This window comes from Chamaea fasciata, unplaced genomic scaffold (assembly GCF_029207755.1).
Source record: "Chamaea fasciata isolate MVZ Bird 193981 ecotype frontalis unplaced genomic scaffold, bChaFas1.0.hap1 SCAF_6, whole genome shotgun sequence".
Classification (NCBI taxonomy): Eukaryota; Metazoa; Chordata; class Aves; order Passeriformes; family Sylviidae; genus Chamaea; species Chamaea fasciata.
The window spans coordinates 58,308,089-58,331,393 of record NW_027094091.1 but is presented as its reverse complement, the minus strand read 5'-3'; the positions used below and the strand labels follow the sequence as shown (position 1 = coordinate 58,331,393).

The 23,305-nt window shown below is 37.6% G+C and overlaps 1 protein-coding gene across 3 annotated transcripts in view; it reads right to left on the bottom strand.

The window, feature by feature from the left end:
• Positions 1-23,305, bottom strand: part of LRBA (LPS responsive beige-like anchor protein) — a 364,153-nt gene that overhangs the window by 266,756 nt on the left and 74,092 nt on the right. For all 3 annotated transcript variants that reach the window (XM_066186497.1, XM_066186498.1, XM_066186496.1), the window contains 7 exons: positions 23,101-23,281; positions 21,724-21,851; positions 21,284-21,391; positions 18,674-18,845; positions 18,068-18,506; positions 8,288-8,421; positions 10-88 (listed from right to left, as the gene is read on the bottom strand). In XM_066186497.1, the coding sequence (XP_066042594.1) occupies positions 10-88; positions 8,288-8,421; positions 18,068-18,506; positions 18,674-18,845; positions 21,284-21,391; positions 21,724-21,851; positions 23,101-23,281 (1,241 nt within the window). The remainder of the gene's footprint in view (positions 1-9; positions 89-8,287; positions 8,422-18,067; positions 18,507-18,673; positions 18,846-21,283; positions 21,392-21,723; positions 21,852-23,100; positions 23,282-23,305) is intronic.

The following is a 23,305-nucleotide window of genomic DNA, read 5'->3' as shown; positions in this document are numbered from 1 at the left end:
AGAAGTTACCTCATATTGGAGGCAGAATCCTCAGGCACTGAAGAAACTGCAGGAACAGATGGCAATTTTGAATTAGATGATCCCCTTCCTACAAGAAAAAGTAATAATAAACAAATTATATAAGAAAACATTCCAGGGATTAGAAAAGCAGACCAGAAACTAAAGCCTTGAGTTTGAGCTCTGAGAAACCGTGGTTTTCAAGTGTTGTGTGAAGACTAGGTGAAACCCTTTCACCTCTTAGTACCTCAAATTTTTTTTTGTCCATAGGAGTCCTATTTACTTGCATTCATATTTACCAGGTATGTCATGACAATTTTTTAAAATGTCGCTTTAGCATGAAAAGTAATTCAAGGAAGAACCGTAGTTTGCTTTGTGAAGGAAGTCAGACCAGGCTGCAGTGATTCCTTCTGGTCTTATAAGCCAGGATCATCTCTGAACAAATTTAGTAACACTTACAACCCTAGAAGGGAATACAAACAACATCTTACACCTTTAATAGTCCCATAGTATGCTAATATATATAATAATACTAATATATAAAATTATACAGCCAAATGGTAATGTTTTAAAGCTGCCTCTTTAGGTTAGTGGAAGCGCTCACCTAATTTCAAGTAACTTGCTCAGAAAACCCTTAATATTTTTGTCTAAAATTAAAACGTATATTTGCATCAAAATCACTCAGAAAACATTGAGGGGGTATTTTCAAGAGCCAGGCTTAAATTTTTGCAAAACTGAGACTCTGACAGAGGCAGCGATGATAAAATTTTCCATTGCACTGCCGGTGTCATTAGCATGATGGCAGTGGTATAACCTCATTTATGAGTTATTAACTTTGCCACATCAATTATTCAAAAGTTGATAGGGAAGACTGGGTCATTTATGTATCCTACACTTAAAGAAAAAAAAGCAGTTGTGTTATGTCAAATTGACACTACATGGCTCTCATCAGCACAGGAGGAACCTGTAAATATTAAATTCTGCTGTTCAGTATATAAAGAGAAATACAACCTCCATACTGCAGTATGGATTGGTATTAGCAATGATGAACAGGGGGCAAGCAAGACAGCCAGAGATTTCACAGATATTTTCTGCCAGGATAGGAATGGTGACTCACAAATCTTACACTGCATTCCAAGCTATAGCGAGGAATGAATCTTAGCAGACAGGTTTCTGTGCATTTCCCAGGAGCATGACTGCTCCTAGTCCATCTGCAATCCTATCTCTTTCCACGCCGAGACCCTGTCCTATTCTCTTTCCTCTCACCTTGCCAGTTTCAGATTTTTATGCTGCTGGAAAGGAGGGGAGGGAAAAACAACAGGAAAAAAGCCTGAAATAAGAGAGTTTAATCATTTTAGTTCTCACATCTATCTTAGCAAAGACGTGACCCTTCTTAGAACTGTAACTACAGAAAAATTCCTGATGGACCCACCCACAACGGAGTTTCTTAATTCAGTTAAATGCAACCTGCCTGGAAATCAGCTGCTGAGATCTTGAAACTATCTACCAAAATGTGTCAACTGCAACTTCTCAAAAGATTTTCAACTTGACTGAAGTGAAATAGGTTTGGAAAGAGATGGCAAAGATAGATCCCTGAGATCGTGAATTTATTTCTCCTGTCAAATTTTAAACTTCTGCTCCAAAACTCTGGCACACAGAGCTTTCTCCAAGGAATATCAAGGGTTTCTAGTAGATGAGGGGTTTTTTGTTTTTCTATCCAGAAAGGGTGGTTTTCTCCAATCTAGTTTCAAAGGCAGCACAGAAACTAATAAAATAAACTAGAATGCCATAACCATGAAATGCTTTGCTCTTTTTTTTTTTTCTTCTTTCTTCAGAGATAGGAGATCTCTTTGTGAATGCGATTCATTTGTGCTTTTCATAAATTCAACCTGAAGCTCTTATGCTGACTGCTGTATGGGTATGACAGAATCAGAAAGAAAGTGAGTGGGTCCTACAGAAGGAAGGATAAGAAAGTGGTGAAAAAAAGTGTTAGGTGAAAGCAAAGTGAAATCTGAACCTTCCGGGCACTGTATTCTAAATATTTTATCTAATAAAGACTAATCAAATACATATTCCTGAATGTTTCAATGGTGATGGCAAGATCTTGTAAATGTTCTCAATATTTTCATGGATGCAATTCCATTTTTTTAAACAGCTAGTTTTCTACAGTCAGACCACCAAAAAGTATTTTGGGTATTCCCAACAGAAAAGCTGTCAAATGATGTGCTGAAAATTAGAACACAGCCTCCTGCACAGAAAACCAAAGCCCACATAAGGCAACAAAGCCACATGATTCAGTGGTTTGTCAGATACTTAACAGCTACAATATTTTCTTTTCCTAAAATTAAGGCTTTTAAACTACTTTTTTAATTAAGATTTTAAAACTACAGTTATTTGAGAAACTTTATATTTAAATAATTTGACTAGAATACCCAGCTTTCTCCCTAAAGGCCAACATCCCTATTTTCACTTTAAAAAGTCCCTCTAACTTTAAAACACTCTGAAGTTCCACGTGTCCAGAAGTGGATTTATAGGCACACACTGCCCATAAAGAGAAACCAGCACACTGATCTGGGTAGTCCAACACAGTACCCAACTGAAAAGGCACACAAAGCCTTCAAAGTAAGAAAGTCCTCTCAACACACAGGTTGTGGAAGCAGCATGTCTTGATACAGAAATGCTCACTTGCTTTTTACCACATTTAAAATCTGTCACCAGTAATCCACTACTCACTGGGTATGGATATATAGTCAATAGCACATACAACTAAAATCCTACCCTATTAAAGCAAAGATCACTTTATCAGGATAAAATTAGACTTAACAATGAAGCACAGCAGCATGAGTTTTTAAATTAAACAAGACGAAAATAATTCTGCGCGGTGTTTGGGCCATCAGCAAAATAACTGAAGGTAAAATTAGGGAAAAAATAAAAACAAGGGAAACATCTGCAAAGACAATGAGAGGGCATAATAGCCATCATGAGGCTAATAAAGAAATATACTCTCAGTCTAGGGTAACTTGGCTTTTTTGTTGTTTGTTTTATTTTATTGGGATGGGTTGGGGCTTTTTTGATTTTCTGTTTTTTCAACAGAACTGGCAGAAATATTTTGAGTGGGAGGTAAAGGGAATCACTGACAACATAGGATATGATTGTTTTTTCTTCTAGAAATAAAAAAAAAAACCTGCACAAAACAGATCAGGTATAAATTTAAAACACTATGAAATTTTAAGTAAATATCAACTTTTTAAAATAGACACAACAGAAAAAGCACTGATCATTTGAATGTAACAAAGCATAAGGCAGGCATCTATATAAACTGATATTCTTTTTGAAGATTACATCAGGATATTTATGGTCTGAATTTCTTCATGCTTATCAACACCTAAAACCACATTCCAAACTCAGATATATTTCACAAAAAGGGGTGAATCTCAGATTTATCCCAGCTGAGAATTTCAGGGTTCTTTCAATGGGATTAGGCATAGTGATTTTTGCATGCAGATTTTGCTCTGTGAAAGTACATTTTTTACTTTATTTAACTCAGAGGTAGCTTTTTATGACACTTTTTTTCCGCTTTTAGTGAAAAAGATGAAAATACTTCAGTAGCATATTTTCATCCACTACACACATGTGGGTAAGTGCAGTAGCTACTTCAAACATGTGGAACTAAACTGACTTATCTCTTCCTTATCCTTTCACTGATAAACTGGCTCCTTCAAACTGACAGTTTTACAGACATTTGCAAGAACATAAAAGAAAATGCAAATAGATCATCTGTCTAGCACCCTTACAGTGAAACCTTATTGTTTATTCAAGGTCCCCAAGGGTCTAAACAAATAGTGTCTCAAGCAATAAAATATTGTTAAAAAAGTCCTTGTGCAAGATCCTCATGCCTTTGCATGTACACTTACCAAGTGCACTTGGCAATGCACAAGCAGTACATGATAATTTATTTTGTGAGGAGATGGAATGAGGTATAAAAAAAACAGGGTTGAATTAAATCACCATATCTCTTAATTTTGTACAACAGACCTACCCTGCATAAATGCACCAGTGCCCTTGGTGGAAGAGGGATCCAGTAAAATAATGAGCTCATTCAAATATACACTTCTGGGGCTGGAAGTGCACAATGCAAGACTACAATGAAAGGTTTTACAAGCTAATATAAGGGAGCTGTTACATAAACACATCTGTAGGCTAAACCAAAACAGATTTCATGAAACAATGGTGAAAACTTCCTCTAAGAGAAGTGGTTTAAAAACAGTTTTTATACTGAGATAGTATCAAGCCATTTCCATTGCATATCATCGCAATCTGAGATTTTTTTAAAGAGTCATGCTACTTTGGTAACTAGCCTTCAACTGCTGTCACCATTAAGTTGGAATTCTCTTTGAAATAATTACTATAATCCAGTGAATTGCTTGAACAACCTCTGCACTGATGGTAACTCACTTCAGGATCATTTTTCTTACTTTAGCTTGTCTCCTGCTAATTTATTTTATTGCATGACTTCAAGTTCATTTTCACCTACGTATAAAAATCAATGAATACCATTCATCTTTGCAAAACAAGCCAACTGTCGCAGAAAATTTACATTTTCCAATGTGTTGGCCTAGAATTCAGGAGTCACAACACCATTTTTATCCACTGTTACTGCTTATCGTCATGTTTCCTCCAAGCATTCACTTCCTTTTTCACCTCACCCTCTGGCATGGCCTTGTTTACAACTTCACAATTTGAGGAACAGCTCGGCCAGAAAAGGAAAAATCCTGTAACTAACTCTGTGTGGCTCGGAGGCAAAACAAGTGAAACTCAAAAAACTTCAAGTAGGGAGAGGCAAGCAACAGAAACTGAGTGGAACATCTCAGTTCCTCTACATTCAGAATGTCAGAAAGGACAAGAGACAATTCACTCCTGCTTCCCTTGGACTTTTCATATCCCCTCTTCATAAAAATTGTATTTAAACAACCATTTGGAAACTGAACAGCGAAAGCCTCAAGACTGCATTCTTTGGAGTGAAGCACTAATAAAACACATGTGAAATCCTTTGAGTACAGAGAAACTCAGAGCATTAGAGAAAACAGTGGGAGTGCAAACGGCCAAACACTTTAAAAAATTCTCCCCACTTCAGAACATTGTGACTGTAATGGAAAGATTTAAAAGGAAAACTAACTGACAAACAAAAATACAGGCACCCCACTGGCATGTTCACTATAGCTCAGGCAGCTCAGCCAAGTCGTGCCTGTCCAAATATTAGTCTTGTCTTAGCAGTAGCCCTTCCTGAACACAGCATGTGTAAAACCTCTGCATCACATCACACATTCAGCCTGTGAGACAACCCAAGGAAGAAACAGCTCCAGCGAATTCGCCCTTCTTACATTATTACTAGCAGAGATGCTCTCTTGTTCAATACCACCCTTGGCAGTAGGCATGGAATGATCAGCTCAAGATAAAAACCAGGTTTATCTTCTCCCTTCATTTCCAAGATTCCAGCAAACCAACAACCCAAATAGCAGCCAGCAGCAACAGACCAATGGGAAAGTTCAGACCACAGGGGGCACATTTGTGTTCTGGAAAGGTTTCTTGTGCTATGAAATATTCTGCAGATTGAATGAGTAAAGGGGAAGAAACTTCTGCAAAAAGACTGGAGCGTCTGAGGCCAAAACATGTTTTCACTCTCTTTTAAAGTATCAGAGGAACAGAGTGAGAGCTTGGAGGGTTCCTTCCAACCTGTCTGTATTTGGTAGGCCAAGATTTGTCACAATCCGTGTGATATGGGAGCATCTTAAGCATCAAATATCTGAGACGTTCACAATCCCTGAGCTACAGGCAAGATGCAAACTTCAGAAAAAATTATTGGGAAGGAGCCTGATGAATTCTGAGCACACACAAATGGCAATGGAGGCATCTGGAACCACACAGAGTGATATTTCAACACAATTCCTACCTTGACCAAGCAATTTGGACACCACGTCTATAGTTGGAGGATGATCACATACTATATAACACTTATTCCCAAACCGAGTCTTCGAACACATTACTATTAGAACACTATCACCTGCTATTTAATCCTATTCCAATGTCTGCATTCCACTTTCACCCCTGTTTTGGACAAAATCTGCTCAAGTCTTCATCATAAAGCATGATGTGTTCATATATTTTACATTCTATATATTACATATATCAAAATAAATTATATATATATACATACATATATACAAAATTATATATGTTATCAATTTTTAAAATGTATCAAACAAATGTATATAATACTCACTTTAAAAAAAAAACAAATAAGTTTTTAATGTAGGAATGACGTTTACCAGCCTTCATATCAAATATGAAATAGCCCCAAATTTATATTCACTACAAAAGCCCCTAATCTCATTATTTTTTTAAAAAAAGTTTTAATTTATTTCTTTAAAACAAAATAAACAGATTCATAATGAGTGTTAGCTGGAAAAATAAGAAGAATGTATTGATTCTCTGCTACATAAAAATAAAAACTAGCGAAAAAATGTGTGATGTGAACTCAGAGGAAAATTATATTAATTATATTTTTGTTTTATAGGAAGCTTGCTTATTACTACTTCCATCCTCTAACAAAAACAAATTAAGGCTTTGTAGAGAATTTGATTACAAACTTAAATGTGTGCAATTTACATGAGTAACACTGGATGCAAACCACTCCCGTTCTGCAAGATTTTTGTTTCCATGCCATTATTTTACAGGGGCAAAAAGGAACAGTCTCATGCTTTAATCTGTTTAAGGCATGATTTCATTTATCCCTTTACTTTTTCTTTTAATTAATTATATTGCCAGTCTAAACATGTCTATTTTTAATCCTGATTAGTTTCTTTTTATGCATATCAGTTCAGATTACATGTCCAATTTTTGCCAAAACTTCCAGACATGATGGAAGTCACACAGTTACAAACTACATTAGTATTGTTTATTGTCTGGATTTCTCATACATTCTACAGGCACAGGAGCATTTATTTTTTTTCTTCTTTACATTTCTAAAAGATTGACTAAATCTGAAAATCGATGTTCATCTGTTTTGTTTTTATTAAAAGCAAGTGAATACCTACTTCACAAATCGTAATAATTAAGCCCACAACTAAGCCAGGTAAATCAGTCAGAAGCTAAAAAATTAGCAATTATTTTAAACAATTTCAATGTAGGCGAGGTTTTGCTATTTTTAAAACAAGATTAGCTGCTCAGAGCCAATCCTCCCAAAAGAATTGTGACATTTCAAAATACAGCTAATTCCCCTACTTGAAATATTACTCTTACACTAATACAATGCTACCTCCTGCAGTTTTGGTGGCAGAATGGATTCCCCCTTTCAGAGAGAGTAAGGCCACACTAAATTTTAATAGCTTTTCTTTTCCTTTGGAATGACTGGAGCAAAACCTTTTTGGTTTTCCCCCACAAATGCAATGGGCAGTTGAAGATGGGAGCAAATACCTTCCAGACACAGGACTGCGAGAGGACACACTAACAGACCACTTTCTTTTCCCCCAGCCCTTGGAGTTTGGATATAAGTTCATAAAACCAGGAAGTAAGAAACTCAAACATTGAAAAAACACCAATAATCAGGCGCAGTTTGAGATTTCCTTGATTAAGACCTGAATCACTTCTAAGTCTTGAAGGCAAACTTCATGGGCACAAAGATCCTACACAGCCTTGTGACTCAGACATGGCTAAGTAGAAAAGCATGCCTTTGACACAGCATTTAAGGTTAAACATCATTTATCTCACAAAGAACAACCGGAGAGACCAACGGTTCAAAGGAACACTTGCTTATAAACAACCTACTCAATTTTGTCCCCACTGAAAAAACTGTCCAAAGCAATTAGTTTAGCATCAACACTGAATCTGACCTCAGGCTAAAGCTACTGGAAACACTTGAATATAATTTCCAGTTCTACTTAGCACTAACACCAATATACCCTTGGTCAAACACCCCAGAATTTATCAATAAGCTTACGCTTTACATTATTAATCTGTAATAAAAAATAGTCTTTAGAATACACCATATTTACACTAAAAACAAGTTAATATAGCACAATTGCTCTATCAAAACACTGAGAAATCTTTAATTTAAGATAAATATTGCTCAGACATCGGCATTTGATGCAATATTGGGGTTTTTTTTTTCTAATACAGTACTACTTTTGTAATTTTTTCTTTAATTCATTAGTATTCAGAGTGAATGGTGATGTAAATAGAAGAAACGGAAGAAGTGTTGGTATTTAGGTTGTTTAATTTAACCCTTACTTACCAGGAGAGTCTCCTGACAAATCTGGGGCCTGGGCTGAATCTAAGGAAGAAACCACACTGACAGCATTTGTAGGAGCACCAACAGCAGCTGTAGAAGAGGATATGCTTGATTTCTTCGTTGGTACAACAACACTCCTAGGTGAAGACAAAAAGTTAATGAAAGTTAGTACATCATACTGTATGTGAAGGTTCACACTTCTGTGATCCTTTTTCACACATCTAGCACTTAACACTATCATTTTTTTGCATGTCTTGCAAAACTTTCTTTGCTTCCCTACTTTGTTTTTCAATCATCTTTTGTAGGCCACCTTAACCTAAGGACACTTCACTTGTTGATGGTAGACTCTTTTATGCTACACTTTAATATCTCATCCTCCTCCACAGAACCCCTGACCGTGCACAAAGTTAGATCACCAGGAAAAAGGTTCCACAACGAGGCTTTTCTTGGCACATTAAGTTTCCCCAAGATTTGCTTCCAAACTTCAGGCAGCTATTTACAAAAGATGTAGCAGTATTCAACTTCAAGGTGAATTGTCAGTCCTAAATGATGCATTGACAGTCTTTTACTCCAGGTATTCTGATGCAGAACAGACGACTGATGGAAGAAGGATATACCATAGCTAAAAGCATCCTAACACATCCGCATACACACACAAATGTTCGCGCATCTTAAAAATACAGCTAAGGCATGAATTTAAGTATATCTTGCCAATCAAGTTTTATTTATATAACAAATCAAAACATTCCTTGGAGTTAAGAGAGAACCTCCATCTTTTATACAAGCTAAATGTCAGGCCTTATAGTCAGCATTAAAGACTACATCAGAGGAAAAGATGCGAAGAGACAAGTTAGGCACGGAAATTTATCTAACACGTTACAAAGACATGTATTTATGCTATACCAATTTCAATTAAACTGTAGTACTTCATTCCAAACACCTAAAAGGCCTTGTTAAGCATACGTTAAAGGCATTTTTAATTGCAAGTTAGCTCCATAAACATGCAAAACTCCAGCTAATGAGGTAAAGAGTACAGCTGATATATAATGTACTCCCACTGCAGCGCTTACTTTTAATTACCTGGTGTTAACCATAAGCCGAAAATCTTCAACATTCAATTTATTTAATCACATCTTTTGTTGACAGTAATACAGCTACACACTGAAAGTATTCCCTTAATAGCTTTAAAATATTCACTTTCTAAATAAAGTAACTCAGAAACTTGACCTAAATTCAGGTGTGAGAACAACCAAAGAAGTTCTTTCAAATATTTCTAAAACAGTTCTTGCTGGAATTGGGAAAGGAGGACTACATTTGACTCCCTTCTTCAGTCACAGCATGTCAAAGGATGTCACAGAAGCTAGACCACGTTACTGATTAAATCAGCCCTCCTCAGTGGCCAGAGTAGGCAGGCACCACACTTGGAGGCAGTACATGTCATATCATTATAAGGGTGACTGCTAATGTTAACTAGTCACTAAAAAAATAGAAGCAACAACACCTGAGCCCCAAGTCAAGATATTGTGCCTAAACCATGAATTTTGCTCATATGTGCATGTCTGTTTCCCTGGAACATGAACAATGGGCTAAGAAATAAGTCATATATTTAGAGCATTTTTTTAAATTATTGTCTCATTACCAATTAACTTTGCACCACCCAGGTATAAGGGGGTCTCTCTCTTACAATTCTGTGACATCCACTGCCTGGAAATTGTTCCTACTATTCTATAACACACATTCAAACACCTGCAAGGGGCTGGGAAATAAGTACAAGTTTACAGAGTACAGAAGCACCCACATACAGTAAACTTTGGGACATTTCTCCAGTGTTACAATTCAGCACTGAAGCCCAGATGTATTCCTTTAGACATTTTAAGTCCTTTTACTGTATAGATATCCAACTCAAGAAATACCAATCAATACCACTAAACCCAAAAATGTATAACTTCTCAGTATAAATATGTGTTTATTCAGGTGGACTCCATAAGATCTCGGTGCATGATCTGCAGAAATTTCTTTGCACGCCCACTAAGTTACAGACATAATCATCCATTTGCTGCCAACTAATACAGACACAATGATACTGGATATGATATGTTGGATTTGGGAGAATGTTTAGTGACAAATTTCAGTGTACATAGAGATGGAAGTTGTGCATGCATAGGTTGTATCTGTTCAAAAACATAAAATTCATGTAAATTATTTTAAATTGGAAAACATCAAAGTACCTTGAGGGTAAAAAAAAGTCTGTTAGAGAAGCTTTCTCTTTCCAGGGCTAATAGTCAATCAGAATTCTCTCAAAACATCAAATCAGAATGGGTGTGTCCTCTGAATGCCTCTGAATGTTCTGGTTTTACTCTCTGACTCTACTAAGAGCCCCAGGAACTACAAAACAGGGGGTATTTAAGTCATAAAGAACACACCAGAGCCACACCTTAAACACTAAAATACATACATGGCAGAATTTTGACCAAATTTAATATTAGAAAAGACTTCTTCCAGATGAAAATCAATAAATGAACATGCTGGGAGGATTGAGAAGGAGTTTTAGAAGAGGAATAAGCTTTAGCGCTACTAAAAGCAGCTCCTCACAGGGCAAGTGACAGTCCTGGAACTGCACAGGAGCAAGGATGCCTGGCCTGGAGCGAGGATGGCCATGTGCAGACAGAGCTGTTACCTTAACAGCGCTCATCTGCAGGCAGCAATGAGGGCAGGCAAAAGAAATCCCAGCTCCAACAGTCTTCTGGCAAAACACTAGAGATTATCATTCCTTCCAGTAAACTCCTACTGATCCTCAGTGTGCTTAAGTGGAGCTGCACTGAGGGAGTAGTTTCAGCAAGTTGTCAGACTCTCCAGCTACCCAAGGGGAGAAGCATTCAAGCAAAGTAATTAAGACTTCTTTGGGGTTTTTCCCCCTTGGCTGCAACAGACAGCAATAAATGACCAGAACAGTCCTTTCTGCCTTTTTAGATCTTTTGTCTACCTCCTCACCTTCAAATCTGTAAAGGTTTGTGAATACGTGTATAGCTGCTACTCTAACTGTCAGTAACTTACTTTCCATGAAGTATATATAAAAAAGAAACTATATTCTAACACTCACTTCCAGTACAATTTTCAGCATCTAGAAATGGCACTCACTACAAGGAAGATATTCAGATTACCAGCACCAGAAATCCACCACTTATTCTATTCACAGCTGCAAATTAGAGCTACTACTTTTTTTTTTTTAATTACCCAACAGCATTCCTTTTGCTTTGATTCAAGGAATAAAGAATGAATAACTACAGGTTTCAGACTTTGAAATGCAAGAGAATGTGCTACCTTATAAACAGGAAGTGCCTGAGTATTCCAGTCACCACACACTTCAAACAAGAGACACTGACTCTCACAAACTCTTCTGAGAGATACATGTTGTTTACTGCATCCCACTGAAACAGAAGCTCTAGCTTTTAGCTAAAGAATAAGACTTCAACAAATCTACTTCATAAGTTCAACAACAAAAAGGTCCTGTTGGGCCTTGAATCCCTGGAAGAAAATAGAGGCTTTGAACATCTCTCTGTTGAGCTCAGACTGCTTCCAAACAGAATTTATTTTAGATAGTGATCTGAAATTATTGCTATTTGTGAGCCAAAATAAAATAAAAAGTATTTCTGGTGAGGAAAGAAGGTCCCTTCCAAGAGCTGTGTCAATCTGATGCATACAGACAAAAGAAGCGGTCAATATTGTTTAAAAGCACAATGCGAGAAGACCCCAAACTGTGAATGCTCCTGGTCGTCTGGTCAGTTGCCACAGCCTCCTGACGCAAAAAAACCCCTTCAAGTAGTTCAAGAACCACAAACCAAAACACCCAAGTATTCTGACGTACTGACTTGTCAGCTGAGCACTGCTGCAGTATTGGTGATGTCACATTAGTTGCCATGGATGTCTTCCCTTTCAACAGGGCAACCAACCAAGGCTACAGCCACAGGATTTGTTTTAGGAAGTTTCCATGTCCAGGCCTTCTTCAAAGGTATGAAAGTACAGCTCAGCAATCACATACAGATATTCATATTTACCACATACTGGAAAAGCAAACTAAGATTTTTGAAGCATAAACATTGGTCATATTTCTTCACTTACATTCTGAAATTCCTATATTTTTTCCTTCCTTGGGTAGTAGGAGGATATTTTCTTTGAATATTTAGGTGGAATTGCAAATGTGTTCCAAGGAAATACTTTTCCATTAGCTACCAATGTTCCTTTGCGTTCTTCTTTCAAAAGATTATTTAAATGCTAATATAAGAAAAATGAACGCAACTGGCATAAAGAATGCAAGGCAGTGGGAAATTGAGTTTAAATATTGCAGCAAATAAACTACATAGAAAACATGAAGTGTTCAGCATATTATTAAATCAAGTAAATTTGTCAGAACTGTCTTAAAAATTAATGGGCTTTCAACTTCCCTTAAATAATAGGGCACTTGCTTTTAAAGAGTACACAGATAAGACAGTCCTTTTTCTGCAGCTAAACAGATAAGTGTTTTCTGAAAAAGTATCGCTACACATACGAATAAAATATTCATCAACAAGCTGCTTTATATTATATTTCCTCGGATCTACAAAAATAACATATTTCACAAGACATCTGTATCATGCATTAATTTCATCACAATACATACATTAAGTAACCTCACACAGGGGCAGAGATGCATCACGTGGAAAAAAAGCACCGATACATTTTACTCCTTAACATTCACATCAATTAAGTTGTACTTCTGGGTTACATTTGTGTATTAAAACATCCATTATATTAGGTTTCAGCTACAGGATAAATAAAATTTTAAAACTGCACAAAAAATATGCTTGAGGTCTCTTTCAAGGAGACCTCAAGCACCACGGTTAAGAACGACACTTTAGCTGCCTCATTTACATGACTACATTAGATGTTTGCCTGTTTTAATTTAAAATAAAATACTTAAGATTTAAAACAAGAATTTACAGCAGGGGAACTGATAAACAGGCCAGGCATAGTGAGAACCAGCCACCATAAATACATCTTAGCCAGAAGGTCAGTGTGTTATTAGTCCCAATTATGCTGAAGTGTAAGAAGTCTTCGTGTTGCAGACAATTATTCACTGCTGAATGAGCACAGACCACTGAGCTGAACATTGACTTCCATCACAGACAAAGGCTTATGCAATAATGATCTATTCTGCCAAATTCCATAAGGATTTACTTATTGAACCCTTCCCCGGTTTCAGTTCACTGATTCTTCTGTTTCAATATAAAGATAGAAAATATCTACATCTCCTAAAATCCCAGCGTTTTCCCAAGCATTTACTTTACACTAAGTTGGCAAGTCCCCATTTCATTTCAAATATATTTGAAGTTACAAATTTTCCTTGGGTGCAAGTCAAATATTCCTAGTACAACATGAGGCAGCCCAAACTGATGACCTCACTGTAATTTAAAAATACTTACATGAGCTCTGACTCCTCTTGACATATAAGAATTTATACAGATTTTATTCTTAGCTGGTTTTTTTTAGCATTGAAAAACAATGCAGGTGACAGTTCATCTGTACCCCTACAGGATAATGGTTTTAATTCAAAACCAAAAGAAAATAGCCTTGTTGCAAGCTACCAAAACGAAGGCCACTGCAAGACCCCTGTGCAAGGAGCAAAAGACCAATAAAGAGGATCAGAGACTTATTTTTACCTCTATTTTGTGAGCCAGGAAAGCAGCCTGCCATGTCAGTGTCCTTCTATGGGCTCTGCTGTCTGTGGATAATACCCATTCTCTTATGTCTCCCTTGAAGTATCCAAGGAGAAAGGAAGAATAAGAGACTCTCAAAACCATGAGAGATCAGAGGATGCAGGGAAGGGAAGAGAAGATATGATTGAAAGAATACAATCAATTTTGCAAGAGAACTTTAAAATCAGCTTGGCAGGGAGAAGACTTCAAATGGTTTGCCTCTGTGGTCCCTGCAGAATGCAAATTGTTGGTGTGCTGAAAGAGCTGAGTTTTGCATCACAGCACATGTGCCTTTATCTCAAGATTCCCCATGCTCATATTCTGTCTCTACCTACACCTGGCAGACTTAATCTTGTCAACAAATAGTTTATTATTTTTGCATTTGAGGCCCAAATCAATGAAGTCTAAGATGTATCCATTCCATATAAAAAGGGGCTTGGATGAAATTTAACTGAAATTACCACAACCAACCACTACAAAGGCATATACACACCACTGACTGACAAATGAGTAAACACAGGCTGAGCCAAACTAAGCAGCTTACAGACGATGTTCCAAAAAGATAAACAAGCTTATTAACATATCTGTTCTGCAAGTTACAGCACAGCTGCAGATTTAAGCTCTATGGTACAAGATCATGATTTAAGAGCCTATATTCCTCTGAACTCTCAGCACCAGCTTCCCGTAACGACATGGTTATTGAATGTTTCCACAAAGAGCAGCAGAAGCCAGGAGAGACCGAGGTTTTATTTTAAAGCATACAGTAAAAATGGCTAGTGATAGCTTATGGGTTTTATTAGACTAACTGAAGAGAAATGTCATCTCTCTTTTTATCCCAAGCTTTGGTTATTTTTATTTCCATTTTATTTGAATTTGCTTGCATTAGTCCCCTCCTCTTTTCCTACACAATTACTACGAAATAAGAAAACCGCTGGTTTAGGACGCACTGAAATTGGAACATTAATTCATGTCCCTGTGGATCTTGGGAAAAAGCCAATGCAAGTCTTGAACTTTATCATGATAAACCCCTGGCACCCACTAATCACAAGATTGTATCTTCCCATAAGATAAGGGGCGGATTTTTGGCATGGGAATGAACACATACACCTAGCTGTTTGCAAAGGCTTGCAACCTGGCAGCCTTTCAGTAAGGTTTCACTCACATAGCTGTTACTGTATACTCTCCAGCTATGGCTGGGAAGTTGATAATCCTTAAGATATGAGGAGAGTTTTGATTTCTGACACAGCATTCCTGAGATAAATGCAGGATCAGAGAGATGCTTTGAAATTCCCAGAGATATCCCACTGGTAAACTGCTACATGGGAACAACTTTTAACAAAGTGCCTTCAAAAAGAAAAAGGGGAAGAAAAAAAACCTCACAGAATTCGTGTTCGCCATCAAACAATATATTAAATGTAAACCAGAAAGAGAACACCCCAAAGTCTCTTTTCCCCAAAAAAAAAGTTTACAACGTAACTTAGTATTTTTGCCTACCACAGAGATAAGACCTACTATTTCCAACTCTATTCCAGTTTTTATAAAAAGTGTGAGGTTTTTTATCCCTGTCACACCTGTAAGCAGGTGTCATTTTAGAGCATAAACTTGTATTCTAAGCACTCTCACTACATAAAGATACAGCCACCTTCAAGCGGCCATGAAATTTGCCCGTCCATTTAACTTTTAATGTTTCACACACAGTTATTTTCTTTTTAACTTTAGCTAGTCAGCAACATGCTTTGTCAGATATCAACATATTTACCATAGACGCAAGATTGTGGGTATCATTATCAGATCATAACTGATTAGCAGTAAGACTTTTATATAATTAAATACACTTTTGTCCACCAGACACACCCACAAAAGCAAGGAGATGAAAAATTAATCCACCAGAGAGCCACAGACATGCTGAGGGCACGTGAAACTGCTGAAGGACAAAATACTTTATACTACCTCAAGATTTTTTCCTAATACGTTTAGCCCCACCTACTAAACACAAAATCTTTGGAAAGTAGTGCCCACAAGTTATCACTGTGGAGCAGTCCAGACAGCTACATAAACACTACAAAAATCTGCTCTTCCATTCAGAAGCACAGTGTTGTCTACTGCTTCAACCCATGCAAGCTCTTCATTCCTTTGTATAAATTCCTTCATCAGACCACCTTCCTTTGAGCATCAAGGCAGTAATGAGGCCTCAAGGTTAAGTGAAAGAATGTTAAGAGCTGTTACAAATGGCTGACACTTTGGAGGTGGAAACAGAATAGTGTCCATTGGGCAGTGGAAAAGTAACAGGGCAGAACAGCAAGCAATTCAACTTTTTAGGAACACGCTTTATAAAACACACCACAGCTCAAGGGGGTTTTTTTGCTTATTTTTTGAGTGACTTTGTAGCTATACAGGAAAAAGAACACAGAACTGCAAATGACAGAAGGGCTGCTATCAATGCCCAGTATTTCATTAGTGTACATGTTATCAAATTAAATTGTACAACTTCCTCTGATAAGGTTTTGTAGGTGTAATCTACCTATGTCAGCCATCAGTGCTGCAAGTGCCCAATTACTTCCTGTCTAGTTAACCTCCTGCACACCAATTCAAATCAGCACAACCACCACAGACCTTTGGTGTCGACAATAGCCAAAAAAAAAATCATAAATGCAATAGTCACCTCTGTACCAGATCTCCAGACAAATGTTATTTGTGTGGCTGAAACCATGCAGCAATGAATACTAAGAACTTCATGAGGAAAAAGCACTATTCACGGACTAATACATTATATTAATTGACATCAACTGCCCACCTGCAGCGAAGTGCGAGAGGCCTCAAAAGGGAAATGCCAAAACACTTGGGCAGCAGCAGGGAGAGAGGCCAGGCAAGTTCTAACTCAGTGTTCCCCTTCTACCAATTTCCCCTCTGCCTCCATCCTCCTGTTGCTCCCAGAACAACAACTCCTGCTCAGCATCACATGGAGAGCACAGTATTTACTTTGAGACAAGAGCAAGGGGCCAAACGCTGGCACATCCCATCTGTGTCTCATCTGGCCAGACACCACTGTCTCCTCCTTCTCCCAGCAGTGATAGGGCAGTGTGAGTGGAGCAGACAGGCTGTGACAGCTGCACCCACACCCCTGGCACCACTGCACTCCTCTCGTGGGGCAGCTGGGATTTTGAACAAGGCAGCCACAGACCGCAAAGACATCAGAGACAGAGGAAGGTCAGGAATCAGCAGAGGATCAGATACTGGTATGGTAACAAGGGATCCCCTTGCACCAGACTGACTGCAGGACTTCGGCAAATAACCAAGGCTTTCCTAGAGGCAGGAATGCAAGTGCTATAGGATTCTTTCTTTTCTATTTTGTTTTCTTTGCAGTTGTTGGGAATCCTGAAGAGGTAAAAGGCACTAAGTCTAGTAAAAGACAGTTTGGTTTACTATGCTTGGGAAAAGATAAGGAGCTAATGATACCGAGACACAAGGGACACCAAAATTATTATCAGGAAAGAGTGACTTCATCCTAAAAGGAAAAAAAACAGGAATTCTCATTTTTTACTTCACTGCAGCATTTGAGTATTAAGAAATGTAGAAATTTTTTACAATAAAACAAAAAGCTGTTACAGCAAAGCAGATCTAACAGCTGAGGGATAGTATCTACCAAACAAATAACGAGGAGTTAAAGTAGGCCTTTGGCACCAGAAGGCAGAACACACATTTTCCTAAATGAATATGGGAATACTCTCTAGGTAGAAGGACACCTAGATGATTACTCCATTGTTTTTGAACCATTTGTAGCTACTAGTAAGCCAGTATTCTTTTGCAGGCCCACAATAACAGGGACTAGATAAAACTTTGCAATGAATACACCTGCTAATCTACATATCATTATTTTAAGTTATTTAATGTCTGGTTTGTTTCTTGAGGTCTTTAAAGCCAACTAAATATGCACAGCAGTTCTCATCTGCCAGTGCTACATTTAGTAGTTCTGGTGAAGCGTGGGTTTCCCTGTTCTTTACAAATACCTTAAATGAAATCAAATTTTTGAGTATTTCATATGTTACATTACCTGTCAAACGAATGGAACTGCACAGGCTGGTCAGCAGCTCCATCACCAAGAACTCCAAGGAAGGTTGGTGGCAGAAGAGCAGCATCCACTGCAGTCCCATCAGCTGGCGTGCTCACCAGGCTCCTCAAGATGTCCTTCACATTGACATTTTTTGCAGCTGGCACAGAAGCCACAGATTTACTCTCCTCAGCTCCTGTCTCACTTCCACTCTCCTGAGATTTATTGATCTCTAACGAGAGCGTGCACAGGACTTCACTGACTGCATCAGGGCCTGCACTGACACTCAGAGGTCCTGCCTCAGCAGCACCACCAGAACTGTTGGTTTGTGCTGGAGCTGCTTCCTCCCCAAGACCAGAATCCCTTCTCTGCATAGACGCTGTACTTGCTGAATCTTCAGTAGAGGCTGAAGCACTAAGAGCAGCAGATGGGTTTCCCGCAACTGTTCATACCAAAAGAAGAGAAAACACATTTTAAGGTCATTATTAATGGAGAAGCATTCACAACATGGGTCCAAAAGAAGATTTCTACATTTTAAGCATTTAAGATTTCTACATTTCAGCATTTTAAGCCACATTATTTCATTTGGCAAAATAATTAACAGCTCACCTGCAGCAGGAGTCTCATTATTTTCATTTTCTGATTCCTTGAGTGACTGGCTTTGGTTTGGTGGTCGTCTTTCATTCTGGGGTTCCAGTATATCTCTGTATTTCGAAACCATGAGCACAGAAATAAAATATACAACAGCCAAAGCCAAAAACTGAGCCTGTTTACTATCCTCCTGCAAAAAACAGACACACAGATTCTTCCATTACGATTTCAGCAGCATGTTTATTTTTCTGGGAAGTATGCCCCAGCACTACCATAAACAGACCAAGAGGAAGCTGATATGTCAGCAATTGAAGAATAATATTCTCTAGTCAGAGTTTGTCTCACCTATAAAGCTAAGGAATACAGCACTTGTACTCAAGTGGCACTAATCCTTTCACTTTCCATTTATATGACAACTTCGACTAAGGTTGTGTGTTTTGGCTTCATGTTTCAAATTAGTGTAGGGTCTAGGTCCCCTTTATTCATGGGTCTTTCTTCTGTTACATTTCCTCAAAAATGCCAAGATATCAACAGCATTTGCAAGGCGAGCATACTCTACATAACTGGAGCATATTAGCGAAGGAAAAGGAGTAATTTCCAGAACAAGTGTTAAGGTTTTATTTCATTATCAGATTGTCCAGATGGATGTAATCTACTACATATAATTTAAGCAAGAATTGACCAATGTGCATTTGCATTACAGTTGTAACTTTATGAAGAGACTTTAAGAAAACCTTGAAAACAAATCTTAATATGAACTATGCCAGGTTCCTCTCCAGAGTACTCAGTCACTCCTGGCGAAACAGAGGGAAAACTGGACGTTAAGATTCAGCTTAAGCCTGTCTCTTCTGGCTACCAAAGGAAAAAAGCTTCATACACTTTTGGGTCACTGGAGAATGGAGTATTTGGATCCTCACTGACCAATCAGCAAAAAATGAGCATTGGGAGTTTTTTTATCCCTCATTCACATCAGGGCTCCAGTAATACTCAAAATTTTTCCCTCTAAGCAGTTCAAGAAACTAAGTTATACTACCAAGCTCATTCTATCATGATTGTAGTGCCCAACAAAGCCCCTTATTCCTTGAAGAGCTCTTTAATAATTTATTCTGGGAGATGTTTATGAGAAGCTTTCTATTAAAAACAGGTAACCTAGATGGATCCTATCTACTGCACTAAAAAAACAACCTAGCTTCCCCTTGGCTTGACCCAAAACCTCATCTTTCATAGAATAATCACAGTGTGAGATTGAGGAAAGCCACCTACCATGGCAAGGATTATAAAGAATTTTCTTGCCAGATGAGTATTAAGATGGTTTGTAACTCTACTTAATAAAGTGGTAATCCAGTAAATTAGAACTGACCCTTCCTTATTTTTTCAGCTATGTTTGAAGAACTGCTTGAAATAAAGCTCATGTACCACTGGAAGTACTGCTACTGGTGGGTAAGTGGATTCCATCAGAGCTCCTGCTGTAGAACTCATAGATTCAAATTAAGCCACTCCTGGTTCTAAGTGCCAAATACAATGTAAGAAACTGCATGCAAACAAAACATTTAGATGCAAGTGTAAACAGCTCAGACAAAAACTATTCCCAACCAGATCTTTCTAGATCTACTTTTCCCCCACAGCTCAACACTTTAGCCAAAAAGGAGAGCTATTGCATCATTATTGTGAAACAGAGAGCATGATGGATTAGACATGCAAAAAAATAGCAGAGGTTGTGGGTGGGTGTTGTTTGGTGGTTTGGTTTAAAGAAAGAGGGTCACAAAACGTGCTTGAAGGAATCATTAGGATTACTTTAACTGCCACCAGTATGGAAGACTCACTTCCTGTTACTCTCTTGCACACTGATACTGAAGGAGGGGTTGAAAGAAGCTTGCTTCAATCAATAATTACTGTAAAGATAAAACTCAAAATCCTTCTCTTTTCTGGAGAGAAAAAAAAGTCACTGTATAAATCATTATACTTGCTAAACAGTCCAATTATTGTAAACTAAGTTGTGGTGTACAGGCTTGTGGCCACCAATGACTCACAGCCATTTTAGCTGCTGTATTTGCTTACAGAGGTGTTTTTTTCAAGTAATCAATCTCAATTTCCTCAATATCAGCCATAAAGTTGCTGACACAGAGCAAAGATATTTTTAGTCAATTCAAGACTAAAAAACATATGCATACTTACAGCACATGCACACAAATTGGTTCCTCTGAGGGGAAGTAAAGGAATTAGAGATGACCTCTAATTTCTAATTAGCTAGAAGAATGTGACTTCTTCAAAATGTACAAACATGTTTATGATACATAAATAGCTTGTCTATGTACATACTTGTACTAAACACAACATAATTAATACACAACAGGCAGAATTCCACATAATCAATTCTTAGGAAGACAAAGAGCCAGATCAGGAGACAGTTGGGTTTCACCTCTCCCTCTTTACAAGCCCAAACACTACAACAGCTGCAGAGTGTTATGAGTTCCTAATTACAGTGAGCAGTATTCCCTTTCTGTACATTCAATTTAGCCAAACTCTGTAAAACAGAGGAAGCATACAGCAAACAAGCAGATATTTTGTATTTTTGTATTTCTGATACAAGCAGAAATACAAAGAAAGTAAAGGACATTATTCACTTACTATATCCCTGAACACTACTGCTCGGAGGCGATTAATATCCATATCCTGCAGAAGTCTGTCATGGTCCCGTATCGGAGAAATGCCACCAGTCACAATGTCTACAGGACTCTATTAAAAAAAATCCAACTGTTTTAAGATCCTGTTTTTAAAAGCATTCTACCAAGAATCATTAAGTGTGTACAACCACCCACTGCATGTCGTATTGTCATAACTCGAGCAGAAAGATCAGACATGCATTTCATATTACATATGCATTCCTCTCTTTTAAAAGAGAAAAAATTTGGTCATTTCTTGTGACAGATTTAATTTCCAGCATTTGTGCCACCTCACTTTAGGTCTGTTAAAATATCAGTGGCACAGGTACAAATGTAAAAATTTAACCCTCTGTACAGAGTAATCATTACTGCCTTCTCTGTTTCTGGATGTGGTCCTAAACTTGCCTTTGCTGCAGACTTTCCTGGTCCTACAAAGCCTTGCACTGCTTTTTGGTTCTTCCCAGTGTCTCCAATAGGCTTCATTTGGGCATGCTGCTGACACTCCAAGCAATTTCTTACTGCTACTGCACATACTTGAGGGGAAAAGAAATGTTAAGAGTTATTCTGAGAAATAGTATTGTTCTATATTCCATGACAGAAATGCATAACACCATTCTGTTTACCACTTAAAGCTAAAAAGTTTACGTACATTAGTAAAATACTTTGCTTCCATAAGTTTTAGACAGTTGCAAAACAATGCTCAAAATTCTTTAATAATTTATAACTAATAATGAATGCTAAACTATTAGAACATATATGTTGTATCTAATGGATACTTCAAAGTGAATAAGTGAGCATCCCTCACTGCAATTTTACCATGCATACAACCACGGAGTGGGTAGGGTGAAGACAGCTCAATTTCACAAACTTGCAAGGCAGAAGACAAGTGATACACCAGTGAAACAAATGGCAACGTTTGCTTCACAATACTCTGTTACTCTTGGACTAAATGTTCTGAAGTTATACAATTTTTTTTTTTTAGCTGCACATTTGTGCCCTGTTTCATCTTCTAATATTTATTTTCAAAGGAAAAAAGAACTACCCCACCTCTATACCTGTTTGCATCCCATAAATCTTGTTCTACCTGCACAAAGTTTTAATTGCCTAGAAAGGGAGAGGAAGGCTAGTTACTGTTGAGGCTCTGAGCTGCGCTGGCACTCATGCAAATTAAACTTTTTATTACAAAAAGTCTTACAGCATGCAACTTAGCATGGATTCTCTCCTCCTGTATTAACTACCTGGACCCTGCTATGATCTCATATGCCCTCATTTTCAGAATATTTGTTCCTTTTTCAGGTAACGGACCATTTTCTTCCCATGCAATTTGAAGCAAACATACTGTAATAACTGGATACAATTACTGCCCAATTTGAACCTTTCAGAAATTTACACTTCCAGTTTTCACCACACCTTCATATACTGACCTGCAAGTGTTAAACCTCTTATCTAAGTATTGAAAAGGCTCATTTTTTTATATAGTACAAGATTACTTTTCTTAATGCTGCTATATTGTTACCCTTGATTATTTGGGGAACTTTGGCAAAAGAAATATCCTCATGGATAAAAGGCTACCAAACTTAATTTACATAACTTAAACTTTTAGAGAGGAATATATATATATGAGTTACAGAATACAGTAAAACTGCAAAAGACCTTAATGTTTGACTACATTTAATCTTGATTTAACAAAACAATCGACAGGAAAAAAAATTAAAGCTAACAGCTGCTAACTATTTAGTAACTGCAAGCTCCTATGCTCATTAAGTGGTCTTATTTGCTTACCCAGACGAAGACATTGTCGCAGAATTCCTCCAGATGACATATTTTTCTCAGACTCAATTTCAGTGAAACCAAGAGAGCTTGCAAAAATTAGCACATCCACAAGGTTGATCAATCTCTGGAGAAATGTTAAAGATGCTTCTATTGAAAGTCCTTGAGTTGGCTCAATATTCTCCAATTCATGCTACACAGAGAAAATTTGAAAGCA